At 40.3% G+C, this 16,650-nt stretch overlaps 1 protein-coding gene across 3 annotated transcripts in view; it reads left to right on the plus strand.

Annotated features, from left to right (window-relative positions):
• The window catches only part of SMURF1 (SMAD specific E3 ubiquitin protein ligase 1), an 87,293-nt gene that overhangs the window by 54,672 nt on the left and 15,971 nt on the right, over positions 1–16,650 (plus strand). For 2 of the 3 annotated variants that reach the window (XM_029056292.2, XM_029056286.2), the window contains exons 2-11: positions 514–552; positions 5,092–5,200; positions 6,252–6,385; positions 6,529–6,594; positions 7,903–7,978; positions 8,584–8,822; positions 9,560–9,644; positions 11,348–11,494; positions 12,111–12,309; positions 15,280–15,383. In XM_029056292.2, the coding sequence (XP_028912125.1) occupies positions 514–552; positions 5,092–5,200; positions 6,252–6,385; positions 6,529–6,594; positions 7,903–7,978; positions 8,584–8,822; positions 9,560–9,644; positions 11,348–11,494; positions 12,111–12,309; positions 15,280–15,383 (1,198 nt within the window). Of the gene's footprint in view, positions 1–513; positions 553–1,149; positions 1,391–5,091; positions 5,201–6,251; positions 6,386–6,528; positions 6,595–7,902; positions 7,979–8,583; positions 8,823–9,559; positions 9,645–11,347; positions 11,495–12,110; positions 12,310–15,279; positions 15,384–16,650 lie in introns of all 3 variants that reach the window. The other variant, XM_029056298.2, reaches the window with a different exon arrangement.

The following is a 16,650-nucleotide window of genomic DNA, read 5'->3' on the forward strand; positions in this document are numbered from 1 at the left end:
AATCTCAAGAGGATCTAATTGTCCCTGAATAATGTTCTGCCTCAAAGTGTACTACATATTGACACATTTTGAAAAGCACTGAAGCTTAGATATTAAAGGTCACATTATTCATCGGAATGCCAAAGTAGCCTAGGAAAGTCCAGGTTTCCTTTTTTGTGATGGTAGTTAATTCCTGAGATATGAAAGTAAAAGCAGCAGGAAAATCATTGAAACTGGTTTTTATATAGGTGGCATGCAGAAATTAAACTCAGATTTTTGTAAAAGCCTGCTATATTTTTTCAAAGTGCAGTTTAAATCTTAGCTAAAAATTGGTGGGTGGGATGGGGGGCGGCGGCTGAAATAAGCCAATAGGAATGAGTCTGAATGTATTACTGGATTTTACTAAATTTGAAAGACAGTAGAAGATAAACTCATAGGGAATTTTCAGGGAGAGCTTTCTTTCAAATGAATAGCGAGTCTTGATGAATTTTGGCTCTTAAAATGCTAACCCAGTTTCTTGCTTTGTTTTTGCAGTGCTATGTGCCAAGAATCTTGCAAAGAAAGACTTCTTCAGTAAGTAAACATCTATTTCTGCTATTGTACTATGTTCTATGTCTGTTTATATTTGTAAACTATGGTGATTTTTTTCATAATTCCTAAACCTGTGGAACCTTAATTCCTCTCCTGAATAGAATGCCACCGCCTGGTATATACAAGGATTAATGGCTTTATTCCTCGGTGGTTGCTGGTTAAAGGGGCCATTAAGCCCAAAAGAAAGGAGGAAGTGGGTAACTTCCTCTGTCAAGTAACCAAGTAAACACCCTCTTTTAATAATAATTGTGGTATTTGTTAAGTGCTTAGTGTGCGTCAGACTCTGTACTAAGCACTGGGCACTGTATACTGAGCACTGTACCTTCTCTTGTATCTCTGCCTACCAGGTCCTGTTCCAAAGGACCAATAAAAGGGGTGATAGACCAGCAGCACTTGCAGAAATGGAGAAAAGCTATATGATTTTTATTTTTTTTTGGAAAAGTCCCAGGGAACACAATGGACATGATGTTCACCAAATGAAAACACAAAAACAAATCCTACTACATCCCGTCAGTTAAAAGCCATGAAATAGACGGTGTATTTGTGATCGCTGACTTTCAGTGTGTATTCTGACCATAGATATCCCCAGTCGGCTATGGCATTGACAATCTCGAGCGAAGAAAAATGAAAGAAAACTTTGATACCCAAGAACAAAATTTGAGGTCAATCTTGAGCAATTCCAATCTGCGGTAGAAACAGAAATGTAGCAGAAAGAACAAAATTCATGTGAAAGCAGATTATTTAAGGATTTCGCAGAAGATGGAACGTGAAAAGGTGTCACAGAGGCAACAGAGAACGTATAGAAATCATTCGTTGAAAGGTATTATGAAGCTAAGAGAGTAAAGGAGAATGAATGAGGAAAATAAATGAGGACTCAAGTTCATAATAAAAAGATAGATGAACAACCCCCAAAGATGATTCGAGTTATACTGGGCAAAAGATAAGAAAAGATGGAATGAGGAGAGAAAAAATATGAGGAAAAAGAATACAGCACCTGGCACATAGTAAGCATTTTTAAATGGATGCTAATTATAATTATCCACAGAATTGGGAGGAGTGAAACTAGTAACCAGAATTATAACAAAAATACCATTAATTTTACAGTGTTCAGATCCCAAATTCAAGTAGTTTTAGAAGCTCTTGTTATTCCAGTAGCAGAAATGGAATTCCTAGGTAGAAAAGTACCAGGATCGGATAGAACACAGCAGAAGAACTGAATCGGTGGTGGTATTTATTTATGTCATATAGGAAAATCCTCCTAGAAGTTATCTAAAATTGCTTTGGTACCAAAGAAGGAGAAACTGATTTAAAAACTGTTATACAGTTATTGTCATAGGTTACAGAAATTTTCCCGGGAGTCTTTTTATTTGCCAAATGTTATTTATTTAAATGCGTACTAAGTGTCAGGCTCTGACCTAAGATAGAAGATAGAAGCTAGATAGAAGTTAATCAGGTTGAACCGAATCCATGTCCCACACGGGGCTCACAGTATTAATCTCCATTTTACAGATGAAGTGACTGAAGCACAGAGAAGTTGAGACTTGTTCAGGTCACAACAGCAGAAAATACGGATGAATACTGTAAACCCTATGTGGGACGTGGACTGTGTCCAACCTGATTATCCTTTATGTATCCCAGTGCTTAGTACAGCGCCTGACACAAAATAAGCACTTAAATACCATTAAAAAGGCCTGGGAGTCAGAAGGGTCTGGGTTCTAATCCTGGCTCTGCCACTTGTCTGCCATGTGAACTTGGGCAACTCACTTAACTTCTCGGTGCCTCAGTTACCTCATCTGGAAAATAAGGGTTAATACTGTAAGCCTTATGTGGGACATGGACTGTGCCCAACCTCATTATCTTGTATCTATCCCAGTGCTTAGTACAGCGCCTGGCATACGGTAAGCCTTTAACAAATACCATTTAAAAGGGTGGGTGGGTGGAGTCTACCAACTCAATTGTATTCTCCCAAGCGCTCAGTACTGTGCTCTGCACCCAGTAAATGCTCAATAAAAACTATTAATTCAGAAGCTTGTGTGGCCTAGCAGAAAGAGCACAGACTTGGGAGCTGGGTTCTGTAATCCCGGCTCTACCAATTGTTTGCTTTGTGACCTTGGGCAAGTCACTTACCTTCTTTGTGCCTCAGTTGTTCCACAACTGTATAATGGGAATGCCTGGTCTCCCTCCCACTTAGACTGTGAGCTCCATGCGGGAGAGAGACTGTTTCCAACCTAACTTGTACTTACCCCAGTGCTTAGAATAGTGTTGGACACACAGTAAGCGCTTAACAAATATGCTAAAAAATGTGTGGCGGAATCGATTATCGTGCTCGTGGCTTGTACAACACCGCTTCTTCTCTCTCATCGTTGCTGTGCATGTGCCCTTTGGGAACCAGAGTGCAACCAGTGAGTAGAAGGGGAGAGATGAGTGCTAAGTGCCTGGTTAGGGGCACAATAAATGGTATTGATTGAAAACATGGGAACACCAAGGCAGATTTAAAGAGACTCTGAATAACAGAAAGCAGAATGGAATGGTGAAGGTGAAAAACTTATAGAAGTGCATGATTCTTTAATGCGAAATGAAATTTTACCTGTTTGAATATTCGGGGTCATGTTCTACAATGCTGTTTTCCAAACTCAGGACCCCATAAGATATGTCAATTGTTATAAGTAGCAGGTAATTCTATCCAACTCAATTATTTTTTCCTAATTTATTTGTTTTTGCATTCAAAGGAATACATGTCCACATGGACCAATTCTTCAGAATATGCACCCCGAAAAATGTAGGACACATTCCACTAATAGATTTTTTTAAAATCTAAGAATATGAAAACTATCCTTAACAGTCCTACAAAGACTTTCTTGTTGAAAATGCCCATCCTCTAAATAATTCAAAGCACTCTTTTTAAAGCAAATTCAGAATATGTTTCACTCATTCCATCACTTGTATTTGTTGAGTGCTTAACTGTGTGCAGGGCTCTGTACTAAGCACTTGGGAAAGTACAATATAAAAGAACTGGTAGACACGTTCCCTGCCCACAGTGAGCTTTCAGTCTAGACGGGGAGACGGATGTCAATCTAAATAAAACCTTGGATAGTGTACATAAGCGCCGTGGGGCTGAGGGAGGGGTGAATAAAAGGGTACAAGTCCAAGTGCCAGAATGACACAGAAGGGAGTGGTAGAAGAGGAAATGAGTGCTTAGTTGGGGAAGGCTTCTTGGAGGAGTCATGCTTTTAATAAGTTTTCGAAGGTGAGGAGGTGATCGTCTGTCGAATATGAAGAGGGAGGGCGTACTAGGCCAGAGGCAGGATGTGGTCGAGAAGTCGGCAGCAAGATAGACAAGATCCAGGACAGAGAATAGATCAGCATCAGAGGAGTGAAGTGTGCGGGCTGGGTTGTAGTAGGAAATCGGGGAGTCAGATAGGAGGGGGCAAGATGATTGAGTGTTTTAAAGCTTATGCTGAGTAATTTCTGTTGGAGCCAGAGAAGATGGGCAACCATTGGGTGTTCTGGAGGAGTGGGGATAGGTGGACTGAACATTTTTGTAGAACCATGATCTGGGCAGCAGAGTGAAGTATGGACCGGAGTGAGGAGACACAGGAGGCAGGGAGGTCAGCAAGGAGGTTAATGCAGAAGTCAAGGTGGGGTAGGATAAATGCTTGGATTAATGGGGTAACAGTTTGGTTGGAGATATGTGAAGCAATGTTTTGAAGGTGGAACTGACAGGATTTGGCATCAGCCAATCAATGGTATTTATTGAGCGGCTACTCTGTGTAGGGCACTGTACTAAGCACTCCGGAGACATTAGTGCAGTAGAGTTGGTAGGTATGATCCATTCCCTCAAGGAGCTTACAGTCTAGTAGGGGAGACTGACGTTAAAATTACAGTTAGGGAAAGGACCAAAGTATGTGTAGGTACTTAATTGCTCTGGTGGTAGAGTGAGTAGCAAATCACTTACGGAGTACGGACCCAAGTCCGTAGCTGTTACAGAAGGGAGGGTGAGTAGAGTGGGGAAATGGAGGTTAGTCAGGGAAGACTTTGTGGAAAAGATATTTGTATAGGGCTTTGAAAAAGGTGGAGTAGTGGTAGTCGGATATGAACACTTTAAGCCTTAAATATGCATCCATGAATTCAGAATAAATACTTCACCTATGAAGAATGTGTGACCTGTGAAAAATCAGAATTGAGCCGATTTGTTCCTACCAGTAATCTTCCTTTAGAAATTTGAATTTGATGGTATGTAAATTGTAAAAGTAAATTGTAGATTAGTGGAACTTTTCCTGAATATTGTGAATCCAATTAAGTGACAGGATGAAATGAAAGGCCCCATTGAATCCAATCTTAATTTTAGTGTCTCCAGTGAGTTTCCCTAATACATCTTGAATGATCATTTTCTTGCTTGGAAGTCTGAACAGAATTAACATTTCTGAATTTTAACTTCCTTCTGATGGGTAAGCATAAATAATCCTCCTCGTTGTTATTAGTTTTATTTTCATTCATATGTTACCTTTTTATTTCCTCTAGGACTCCCCGATCCCTTTGCTAAAATAGTGGTAGATGGATCTGGTCAGTGCCACTCAACTGACACTGTGAAAAATACATTGGACCCTAAGTGGAACCAACATTATGACCTGTGAGTTTTTAAATTCTGTGAAATCCTTCCTGGGGATTTGACTTGAGGGAGGGGAATCCCAAACCCGCATAGTTGAATTATCTTCTTTACTATTCATTGCAAAGGCAGCTTATTAAGGAATCGTCATTTTGTAACTCCAGCAATGGTGTTTATTGAGCACTCACTGCGTGCAAGCACTGGACTGAGTGCTTCGGAGAGTACAAGAGAATTGGTAGGCACGTTCCCCGCCCACAGGAGCTTACGGTTTAGAGGGTTAAGAATCTCGTTGGCAAAATCCGCTTGAATCCAGGTTAAGAAAGTCCCATGTTTAAATGCATTTAGATTTTAAACAGTGACGTGGCTTAGTGGAAAGAGCATAGGACTTGAGAGTCAGGAGACCTGGGTTTGCATTTCAGCTCCACCACTGGCCTACTGGCTAAACTTGGGCAGAACTTTTAACTTCTCTGGGCCTCAGTTTCATCATCTGTAAAATGGGGCTGAGAGACAAGGAGCCTGTGTGGGACAGGAACTGTGTCCAATGTCATAACCATGCATCTACCCCAGCACTTATCACTAGGGCTTGAGAAATGTCATAATTCATTATTATTATGAAGCCCATAATTTTCCACTTCCTGTCAATTTTCTCCCATTATCAAGTTTTTTATAGTTGATCCCTTAAAATGTTACCTTAAATCTTTGGCCAACTTTTGGGGTACAATTTTAAACATGGAATTTATTAACCGTTAGCTTAGAAACCCTCCAGAACTGTCCCAGGGCTTCACCCTGTATTTGCTGAACCACTTCTGTTCTCATCTTTTATTGATGTACTGTATTCAAAATAGGTATTCTGGTGTGTTAAAGTAATTTAACAGATATGTTAGCTTTGCAGTGATCTTCCTGCCGCACAAATGTCATTATGCATAGAAGGCTTAAATGTTTTCCTGAATAATTAATAAATCGTTTGGTCTTATTAAAATAACGTGGAGCGAACTTGTAAAACGTGGCACTCCGATGGCAAAATTCAGAACAGAAACTTAAACTGCATTTCCCATGTATTGTATACCCATTTCAGGTATGTTGGAAAAACCGATTCTATAACCATCAGTGTATGGAACCACAAGAAAATCCACAAGAAACAGGGAGCTGGCTTCCTGGGGTGTGTTCGGCTCCTCTCCAATGCCATCAGCAGATTAAAAGATACTGGCTGTAAGGACCAAGAGGTTTTCTGCTTAACAATGCAATTTACAGAAGACTTACTTGGAATAATTTATTTGAATACATTTATTTCCAACCTTTCTCCCCTGTTAACGCTTTACCTTTGGATTAAGTTTTGAATTGTTTGTTTGCAGACCAACGTTTGGACCTATGCAAACTAAACCCCACAGATACAGATGCAGTGCGTGGCCAAATAGTGGGTAAGAACTTTCTTGTCAGAATGAAGAGGAAAATGTTCAGAATTTATATATAGATTTTTAGGGGGGAGGGGTTATGAAGGGCGCAGACATTGGCCATGGCGGTAAAAACTCCAGATCATTAAGATTTCTCAGGGCAAAACCCAAACAGCTGTTTCTGCTTGTACCATTAGTCCTTATTCTATGGTTTTAGTAATACCATCCCTTTTTTTTTTCCTTTTGGTCCTTTATGCTGTTGTTGAAAGATGAGGATAAAGTGATGAGTGTACTGAAAAAGACCAGGGATTATATCCTTGAGTGCACATTTCACCATTATTGTAATGTATATTTAAGTCATCACTGCTTCAACCTACTATTGATTTAAGAGTGATGGTTACCTAGACATCGTTGAGGAAAATGGTCCTTTTCCCTAGAAAGCCAATCTGTCTGTAAGAACCAGATGGTCTGTGAGGAATTTAGTAGTAATATAAACTGCAAAATTGAGATAATCAAACAGATCGATAAGTTTTGAAAAAGATGACATAAGACTGCTCAGAATAGGGCATTTCATTTAAAATGCCCCCCCCCCCCCCCCCAGATATATTTCTTTCACAATGGGCTTCCAAGCTGGTTGGAATGTTGCCAGCACTGAGTATGCTGAAAGGCTAGTCGAAATGGAAATCAGCCATCATCGTGACTGCAGGGAATCTAAAAGAAAAATGTGGTTCCAGCGACCTGCTGCGTGTTAATTTATGACTTTGAGATTTGGAGAGATTACTTTAGGTTGATTTGGAAAAAAAGAGGAAACTTAGAGGCTTGAAAATTATGAAAAATTGGAAAAATACTTTCCCCTGATGATTCTCTGTCCTTTTGTTTTATTTTCCTCTGTGGGGAGAGGGGAAGAGAACAAGCTTGGAAGCACTGTAAGCGCTCCCATCACGGTGACATCTAGTGGTGGTGAATATCCGGATTTATGCATTCCGGTAATCCCTTAAAATGGAAAACTTTGCCAGATCTTGTCTGTATCTATTATGTGTATTTGCAACAAAACGCAAAAATGTTCTTTAAAATAACGCGGTAGATGGAAAAGAGCCTCAAGCGGAGTTGGCATTTAGAAAACACAGCAACCGTTTCTTTCCTGGGTTAAACCAGTCACGAGTATAGTTTGTAGTGGCATCAGCCGCTGGGGTTATTGCTTCATACTTAGGGTTAAATATCATGCACTTCTTTCCCGGTATTTTTTCCTGTAACACGTGATTTTGCGATGACTCTGATTGTAAGAGTTGTACAAAAGCCCTCAATTTTAATTTAGGATTTCGTTTGCTCTTTCAGTCAGTTTACAGACCCGGGACAGGATAGGCACTGGAGGTTCAGTCGTAGACTGCAGAGGACTATTAGAAAATGAAGGGTATGTATAACTACTCTGATTCCTGCTGAGTTTTTTAGTTTCCCCTAACTTCTAGCATATATGGGAAATGGTTTCTTCATGCTCCACTTCATTGTGCTGGAGGCTTGGAAAACAGAAAAATGCAGCAGAATGATGTGTCCAAATTTACTTTAGTAATAAGAGAAAATAGTCGATAGGAAAAAGAACTTCGACTCTAAAGTATCTAGAAAAGTAAAGATTTACATAAAAGACTTCAGAAAGTCATGTCTTTTCTGCAGTTATGATTTCTGTTAAAGCGTAGAAGCATGTGACAATTTGGATTTTAAATAGAGAAAAATTGAATTCTTAAATGTTCAGCTGTCTTATGCTTAGGAACGCTATGAGGATGGTTTGCAGTCAGTGCTATCCAGGAGTGAGATCAAACTGATCATCCAGAGAGGCTTTCATTACTAATTCCTCGGACCAACTGTCTCACTCGGGAGGTCCTGTATTTTTCCTTCTCGTTAAAAGAATTGGGACATTAAGCCATTGGGTCCGATTGACCAATGTATCAATCGAAAGGGAAAGAGATTTTTCTACTACGGCAAAACGCAGCTCTGGTCAAATTTTGCATATTCTTCTTTCAGAACGGTTTATGAAGACTCGGGCCCCGGCAGGCCACTTAGCTGTTTTATGGAGGAACCTGCGCCATACACAGATAGCACCGGTGCAGCCGGAGGAGGGAATTGTAGGTTTGTGGAATCCCCGAGTCAGGATCAAAGACTGCAGGCTCAACGACTTCGAAATCCTGAGATCCGAGGTCATGCCCAGACACCTCAAAATAGACCACACGGCCACCAATCACCTGACCTGCCCGAAGGCTATGGTAAAGGGTTTCAGATTGAGTTTATCTTCTAACGGCATTTTTCAGTACCGTCCCGATGATCTCTCTGTACGGTGGTTGTCAGTGTAGAGACAGTTACCTAGGGATGGAAAAATACACGTCTCCAAATATAAATAATCTCCATAAAGCAGCCACAAATCCAGCTAAATATGAACTCTCGTCTCATGCAGAAATGCTTGAGAGACTACAAATGAAACAAAAATGACATACTGATAGGAAAGGGAAGCTGATACTCTGCCATCATTTGTTACAGAAAAGGTAATACCAGGGAGATGATAGAAGAGAGAGTGAACATTCCTAAGAAACCAAAGGAGCAATAATCTAAATGAAAGAAGAAAATAATTTAGCTCTAGGAACTGGAAACCCAAGGAATAATGGCTTGAAAATGAAGTGAAACAAGTTTAGCATTAAGATGAGGACTTTAATAAAGCTGTTGGGCCATTGATATTCAGCAACGAAAAGGATGAGGGGAAATCACTCCCTGCATTTATTCTGGAAAAGTTAGAAAAGTTAGAAAAGGTAAAACATGTAAATTTCAGATCAGAAGAATTTATGAACATGCTTCAATTTTGATCATTTTATATTTGATTTAATTGACTATTGATAGTAAGTTTTATTTGTTGTGAAGGTCTTAGTATGTGAAAGAAAAAAATTTAGTGTAACTTGAACGTTCATCTATGACCTACTTTCAACCAATTGTTTTCTCTTCCTTTACTTAGAACAAAGGACAACGGTACAGGGACAAGTTTACTTTTTGCACACACAGACTGGAGTTAGCACGTGGCATGACCCCAGGATACCAAGGTATGATTTTGTAGTCCCTCGCTTGATCGATTACTTCCCTGCGTAGATCACCAAATGCTCATTAGAGCAGAAACTCTACATTTTAAAAAAGGCAGTATTATGATTGCTCCTATTATGTTAGTCTTACATTTCACTAGTGACTTTCATACGAGTACAAATCTCAGTGACTTTCAGGATACAATTGATATCTACTGAAGTATAAATGAAGCATTTAAAACCTCATAAGTGGGCCATATATTTTAGAAGAGCACTCAGAAAGTAGATCTGATTATCTAAAATCTTGAGGATGTACAGGCTAAATATTTTTTAAAATAAATAGGTATTTTCCTCTTTCAAGGACCTGATAGCCTATCCTCCCCCACCGCCTCTCTCATGCACTCTTTGCTGGTGTATTGTGTCCCTCATTAAGGAAACTTACATTGTCAGACTTTCCTTTCTTTGTCACCTCTGTTTCCTGAAATCTGTGGCAGCTGTCTGTGTTGAATTTGTCTAGATGGAATATTCCCATCTGTTAGGCAACCCTTGTCTCTTTAAACAAAAAAAGAAAAAACCCTCATGGTAATTGTCTAAAGTGACCATTTCCTGGTTTTTGTTCATGAGAACTACGTTACTACTTCAATTAGATCAAATCCTTAATACTTGCTTCCTTTTTATTCTAGATTGATTTATCTTGGCTGAGTTTAGTTACATCTCTGTCCCCTGTATTCCTCTTCTGGCTTGAATTTACACCTCGGGTCTATTATTAGAGTTGAAATAGAACTGGTCAGTCAATGGAGTGTGTCGTCAGTATCAGATATAAAAAAATATTGATTGTAACTCATTCCAGATAGGATGGCTCTCATCAGCATTGGTTCATTCCAAAACCACTATGAAATTATACCAATGTAATTCATCACATGGCTAGAAATAGCTTGTTTTTAAAAAAGCATCGTCTTACAGATAAGGTGATTCACTTTCTGATGCAACTATTTATTATAATAATAATAATAATAATGTTGGTATTTAAGTGCTTACTATGTGCAGAGCACTGTTCTAAGCGCTGGGGTAGACACAGGGGAATCAGGTTGTCCTACGTGGGGCTCACAGTCTTAATCCCCATTTTACAGATGAGGTAACTGAGGCACAGAGAAGTTAAGTGATTTGCCCACAGTCACACAGCTGACAAGTGGCAGAGCCGGGATTCGAACTCATGACCCCTGACTCCAAAGCCCATGCTCTTTCCACTGAGCCACGCTGCTTCTGTATGCTGCTTCTTTATGATAGGGAGCTTTCGAAAATAGGTTTTACTACCCACTTCACTTTTCAAAAAGTGTAATTCTTAGAACATCTCAACTGATAGGTACTTCCAGGCCTGAATATATTGTTTGATTTCTTTATTCAGATGGTCACAGCATCAGTCAGGTACATTTTTTCTTCTTTTCCCCCTCGGATATCGGGAATAGGTTCATCTAATGGAGCATCTCTGGTCAAATGGTTGCGAGCAGTGAAAGCTTTATCATGACCTTCTAAATTTTGCTCCTGCTTTGGAGCATGATTGGAATCGATGCAAAGATCTCAGCCTAACTCATAGTAGTTATTTGATCCTGTGGCATAGTGACTTCACAAGGTGGCAGAATTTAAACCCCTCTCACCAGTTCCATTGACTTCCCTAGAAAGTTTTGTCAAGAGGCACTAACTTTTTCATTATTCTTCTGTTTTGACAGAGACCTTAACAGTGTGAATTGTGATGAACTCGGTCCTCTCCCACCAGGATGGGAAGTCAGAAGTACCGTTTCTGGGAGGATATATTTTGTAGATCACAATAACAGAACCACCCAATTCACTGATCCGAGGTTGCATCACATCATGAAGTAAGACACTCTCCTAATTTTAAACTTCATATTGTGCTCAAAGTAAGGTAGCTGTTAGGTACCTACCGGGGTATGTGTGCCCGTGGAAAATAAATGCAAGTCCCTTTTGCCACATGAAGTGGGCATTTGCATTCTAAGACTTTAAAAATGCCGATGGATGAACACCCTGTGACCGGATGCCAGTCCTATTTTTTTTTCCTCACTGCAATTAGCCTAAATGAAATTCATTGAGACTTGTCATCAAAGCAGCTCCATTAAAGCTCTTCTGCAGACTGCATTTAATGAAATGTCATAGCCCTGAAAATATCCTTGGACCTTAAAGTAAAATGAGAATGTTCATGATTGCCCACTCAGCATTCACTAAAAGTGTTATCCGGACTGGATAATGTTACTAATGAAGAGTGTTTTACTGCCTGTCCTTATGGGGTAACTTTGCATTGGCAACCGTTGAAAATTCCAAACTTCTTGGTCCACATTAGTCCACCACCACAAATCATTCCAACCTCCATCTGTGACATCTGGCCTTGCTAGCTAAATTTGTCTGATTTGACTTCATCATTACTCCCCTGAATAATCCGTTGCGTTTGGAGTAAGTTTGGCATTTATTCCTTTCAAGTCACCAATGCCAACTAAAGGAACCCAGCCAGACTCTGCCAGTGCCGAATGAAGGGTCATTAGAAGACGAAGAGCTTCCTGCCCAGCGTTACGAGAGAGATTTAGTGCAGAAACTAAAAGTCCTTAGACATGAACTTTCTCTTCAACAACCCCAAGCAGGGCATTGCCGCATTGAAGTATCTAGAGAAGAAATATTTGAGGTATGTAGCACGTTCAAAGTTCGCGTGATGCGGTTGGAATTCAGTGATGCTGATTCAAAGCTAGTGCTTCGTGAAACCATTTTGTGCCAAATGGGGCCTCTAAATAAATCACTCTCATTTCCTCGATCGGTCAGTGGTTTTTATTTGAGCTCTTACTTTGTGCAGAGCACTGTACTGACCGCTTGGGAGAGTACAATGCCGATGGTAGACACAGTTCCTGTCCTCAAGTAATTTGATCAAGTCCCCTAGCTGTAATTTATTTGAACATCTGTCTCCCCTGCTGGAATTTAAGATCACTGAGGGCAGGGATTGTGTCTACTTACTCTCTTGTAATCCCTAAAGTGCTAGTACAGTACCCTGCAAAACCATAAGTATTCGATAAATATTATCGATTGAATGACCCCATTCCCAGTGAAGCAGGGAATTAATTTAACCGAGGCCTGTAAGATTTTCAAGGTTATATTTCTCTTAAATGTAAAAGCTTAAAAGTAAATGTGTAATAGTTTGTGGTTTATGCCACAACGTGTTATAAAAAACATTTAGAAGTGATTTTCCTTCCTTTCTGAGATTAAGTTGGGATAAAGAGTAAGAGCAGTTTCTGGGTCTTGTGTCCACTATCACGTTCTTATTATGGTCAAAGGGATGAAGAAATAACCATAGTTAGTATCGTAGTGAAGACCTGCTGCTGAAATTTAGATTTTGTTTTTAGTACCAAGCTTTTAGAACCAGGTTGTCTTAACAAATCAGCCTAAGTGTTGGTTGTTGAGTAGTCTCTTCTTTTCACCCCTTTCCCTTTCCCTTTTCAGGATAAAAGATCAGTGGTATTTGTACTGTGTGCAGAGCATTGTACTAAGCCCTTGGGAGGGTACAGTACAATAGAGTTGTATTGTACGGACATGCTTTATAAACATGCTCCCTTCCCACAAGGAGCTTACAGTCTAGAGGAGGAGATGGACATTAAAATAAATCACAGATATGAACATAGGTGTTGCGAAGCTGAGCCTGGAGTAAAAAGCAGGTGGTCTAGTGGTTAGAGCACTGGCCTGGAAGTTAGAAGGCCCTGGATCAACCAATTGTCTTCTCTGTGACCTTTGGCAAGTCACTTCGTACTCTGTGCCTCAGTTCCCTCATCTATAAAATGGAGATTAAGACTGTGAGTCCCACGTTGGGACATGGACTATATCCCAAGCTTTGAGACAGTCCATCAACTTGCCCTCTCCTACCTCACCTCACTGATTTCCTACTACGATCCCACCACACACTCCACTAGTGCCAACCTACTCACCGTACCTCGATCTCAACTATCTCACTGCCGAACCCTTGCCCATCTCAGTGTGGCCTAGAGGATACATTGTGGGCCTAATAGCTTCTCTCTGCCCTAGCGCTTAGAACAGTGCTTGGCACATAGTAAGCGTGCAACAGATATTTAAAAAATATCTATCAAGTGCTTAAAGGGTGAAGATGTAAGTGCTTTGAAACTGAGGAGACTAGAGTGATTGTCTGTCATATATGAGAGGGGGGTGAGAGTTCCAAGCCAGAAGGAGAAGATAATTATTAATAATAGTTGTGGCATTTGTTAAGCTCTTATTCTTTGCCAGGCACTATACTAAGCACAGGGTGTAGATACAAGCAAATTGGATTGGACACAGGCCCTGTCCCACATGGGGCTCACAGTCTCAATCCCCATTTTATGGATGAGGTAACTGAAGTACAGATAAGTGAAGTGACTTGCCCAAAGTCACACAGCAGACAAGTGGCAGACCTGGGATTAGAACCCACGACCTTCTGACTCTCAAGCCCACACTCTGTCCACTTCGCCACGCTGAGATGGGCAAGGGGTCGGCAGTGAGATAGTTGCGGTGGAGGTACAGTGAGTAGGTTGGCGCTAGTGGAGTGTGTGGTGGGATCCTAGTAGGAAATCAGTGAGGTGAGGTAGGAGAGGACAAGGTGATCGACTTCCTTAAAGCTGAAGGTAAGGAGAGGAGCGGAAGTGGTTGGGCAACCACTGAAAGTTCTTGAGGAGATGTGGACTGAATTTTTTTTAGAAAAATGATCCAGGCAGCAGAGTGAAGTAAGGACTGGAGTGGGGAGCGATGGGAGGCAGGGAGGTCAGTGAGGAGATCGACGCAGTAGTCAAGGCAGGATATGATTAGTTCTTGGATCAACATGGTAACGGTTTGGATGAAGCAGAAGGGATGGATTTTAGCCATGTTGTCAAGGTAAATGGACAGGATTTAAAGACTCTCCCTACTTTAGATCACTAAAAATTTGAGTGTTTGTGCAATGTAAAAATGTATAAATATTTAGCTTCTCCAGTTAAAGAGTTAAATGGGAAGGAACATAGGTATTAAAGGAAGAAGATACAGATGGAAATCTAGGATGACTGTAGTTTTTCTGTGCTTTTGTGAAACCTTGAATGTCTTTGATGTCTTTTTCTTCTTCGGCTGTTGGTTGTAAGCAGAAACTGGGCAGTCATTACTAAAATATCCTAGATGTTTTAAGTGATACACCTTTACCGTCATTTAGGTCTAGAACTTGTTTGTTGCATGAAAATTGATTTTTAATTGGCTGTTACCAGTTATGTGTTCTATAAAAATGTTGACATATTTCTCCCTCTAGTAGTAGCTATTTACTGTCCTAATTTGAGCAACGACCGCCTGCTAGGTTTTATAAATAATGCAGAAATGGCAGTGCTAAATGGACAGAATTCAGTGTTTTAAACTTTAATTCTCTTACGATTATGAGGAAAAGGGAGAGAACTGTAATTCACTTGAATATGAAAACTATTCAGTCCAATTTTTCCCATGCCCAAGCTATGGACTAAGGGTCATTAGGAATTTAGATAGGACCATTAACTCTTTCAGACAGCAGAGGACCATTGGCAAGTGTTAATATTCCTTCTAAAGAGCCTAATTTGCTATCAGGAGAATTAGACGCTAAGAGAATTGGGCTCGTTATTTTCACGTACAGGAATCTTACCGTCAGATCATGAAGATGAGACCGAAAGACTTGAAGAAACGCCTAATGGTAAAGTTCCGTGGAGAAGAAGGCTTGGATTATGGTGGAGTGGCGAGGTGAGACTTGAATTTATTCATTCTTTTTACTTCTTGGATTTTAGCCTGCATAATAAATTATTTAAACAGAAAATGTGTTCCCACCTTTAAGCATTCCAGCACATTGGCAATGCTAATGAACTCTTCGCAGAGCTATCAACACATCCAGAAGCTCTTCTGGCTATTAAGTTTGTTTCCCTTAGCTCTTCTAGTAAAGAGAGTGTGTAAGCAGGCAATTTAGAGCCCTTCCCTGTAGCAAAAGAAGTTGGTCAGTAAATGCAGTCTCTCAACCATTTCTTTGCATTTTTTAAAAGAAGTTGGAATCGAGTCTTTAACTCCATGCCTATTTTCCTTCTAACTTGAACTTGAATCATAGACATTTTCTAGTACTGAAGTCAATTCAATGTGGAGACTTTTATGAACAAAAAAAAAATGCCCTCTCTTGGTAGAACTGAATTATTTTCACCAATTGGCCAGTGTACTGGGTTTTCCTGACCGCAGCCCTTCTGAAAAGATTCTGCCTTTATGAACTACATACCTGAACTTCACCCTCCCTTTCTTCAACAGGTGGGAGGAGGTAGTCTTCTTAGGTTGCCTTTCCAAGCCTCTTTTTGAAGATAACCCCTTGCATTTTGTTTCCTAACAAGAGGCTAGGGTTTCTTTCACTCTGTTCCTGAATACTCTGCTCAGTAAATACTGTTGACATTGATGCCACCTGAAATTGATTGTAAGTTTCTTGAGGGCAGAGATAGTTAAACAGGTTAGAGGAGACAAACACTGAATAGTTTGTAGCCTTGAGGCCCACATTCTCATGCTCTTAACATTTCTTTTTTCATGGTTCTGAATGCTTCAGGGCTCTGTGCCTAAGCCAGCTTTCTTGGCTTACCTGCTTTTACTTAAGGCTTTTTCACTTCCAACTAAATTAACCTTCCGGATGTCATTTATTTGCCGGGGGTACGTATCCTGTACCTCTTGGGATTATCAATTCCTTGCCACCACAGCCTTTTAAAAACTAATTTCTTCCAGCAACAATGTGACTGGGCTCCCTCACTTTCAACTCGGTTTCCAAGGCAGGCCAAAAATCCTGTTGCCCTCCTAACTTTTTCCTCTAACATCTCATCTCCCCTGCCCATAATTCTGCCTACACCAGTTTTGGAACATGACCAGTATTCATCTTTACCATGACTCTTCCTCTGCTGGAATCCTTTCTTAGGCTTTAATCACTTCCTGTCTAGACGGTTGTAATTCTTTGGCTTTCTGAAAATTACTTTGTCAAATCCCCACACCT

The sequence above is a fragment of the Ornithorhynchus anatinus genome, chromosome 2 (genome assembly GCF_004115215.2).
Source record: "Ornithorhynchus anatinus isolate Pmale09 chromosome 2, mOrnAna1.pri.v4, whole genome shotgun sequence".
In the NCBI taxonomy this organism is placed as follows: domain Eukaryota; kingdom Metazoa; phylum Chordata; class Mammalia; order Monotremata; family Ornithorhynchidae; genus Ornithorhynchus; species Ornithorhynchus anatinus.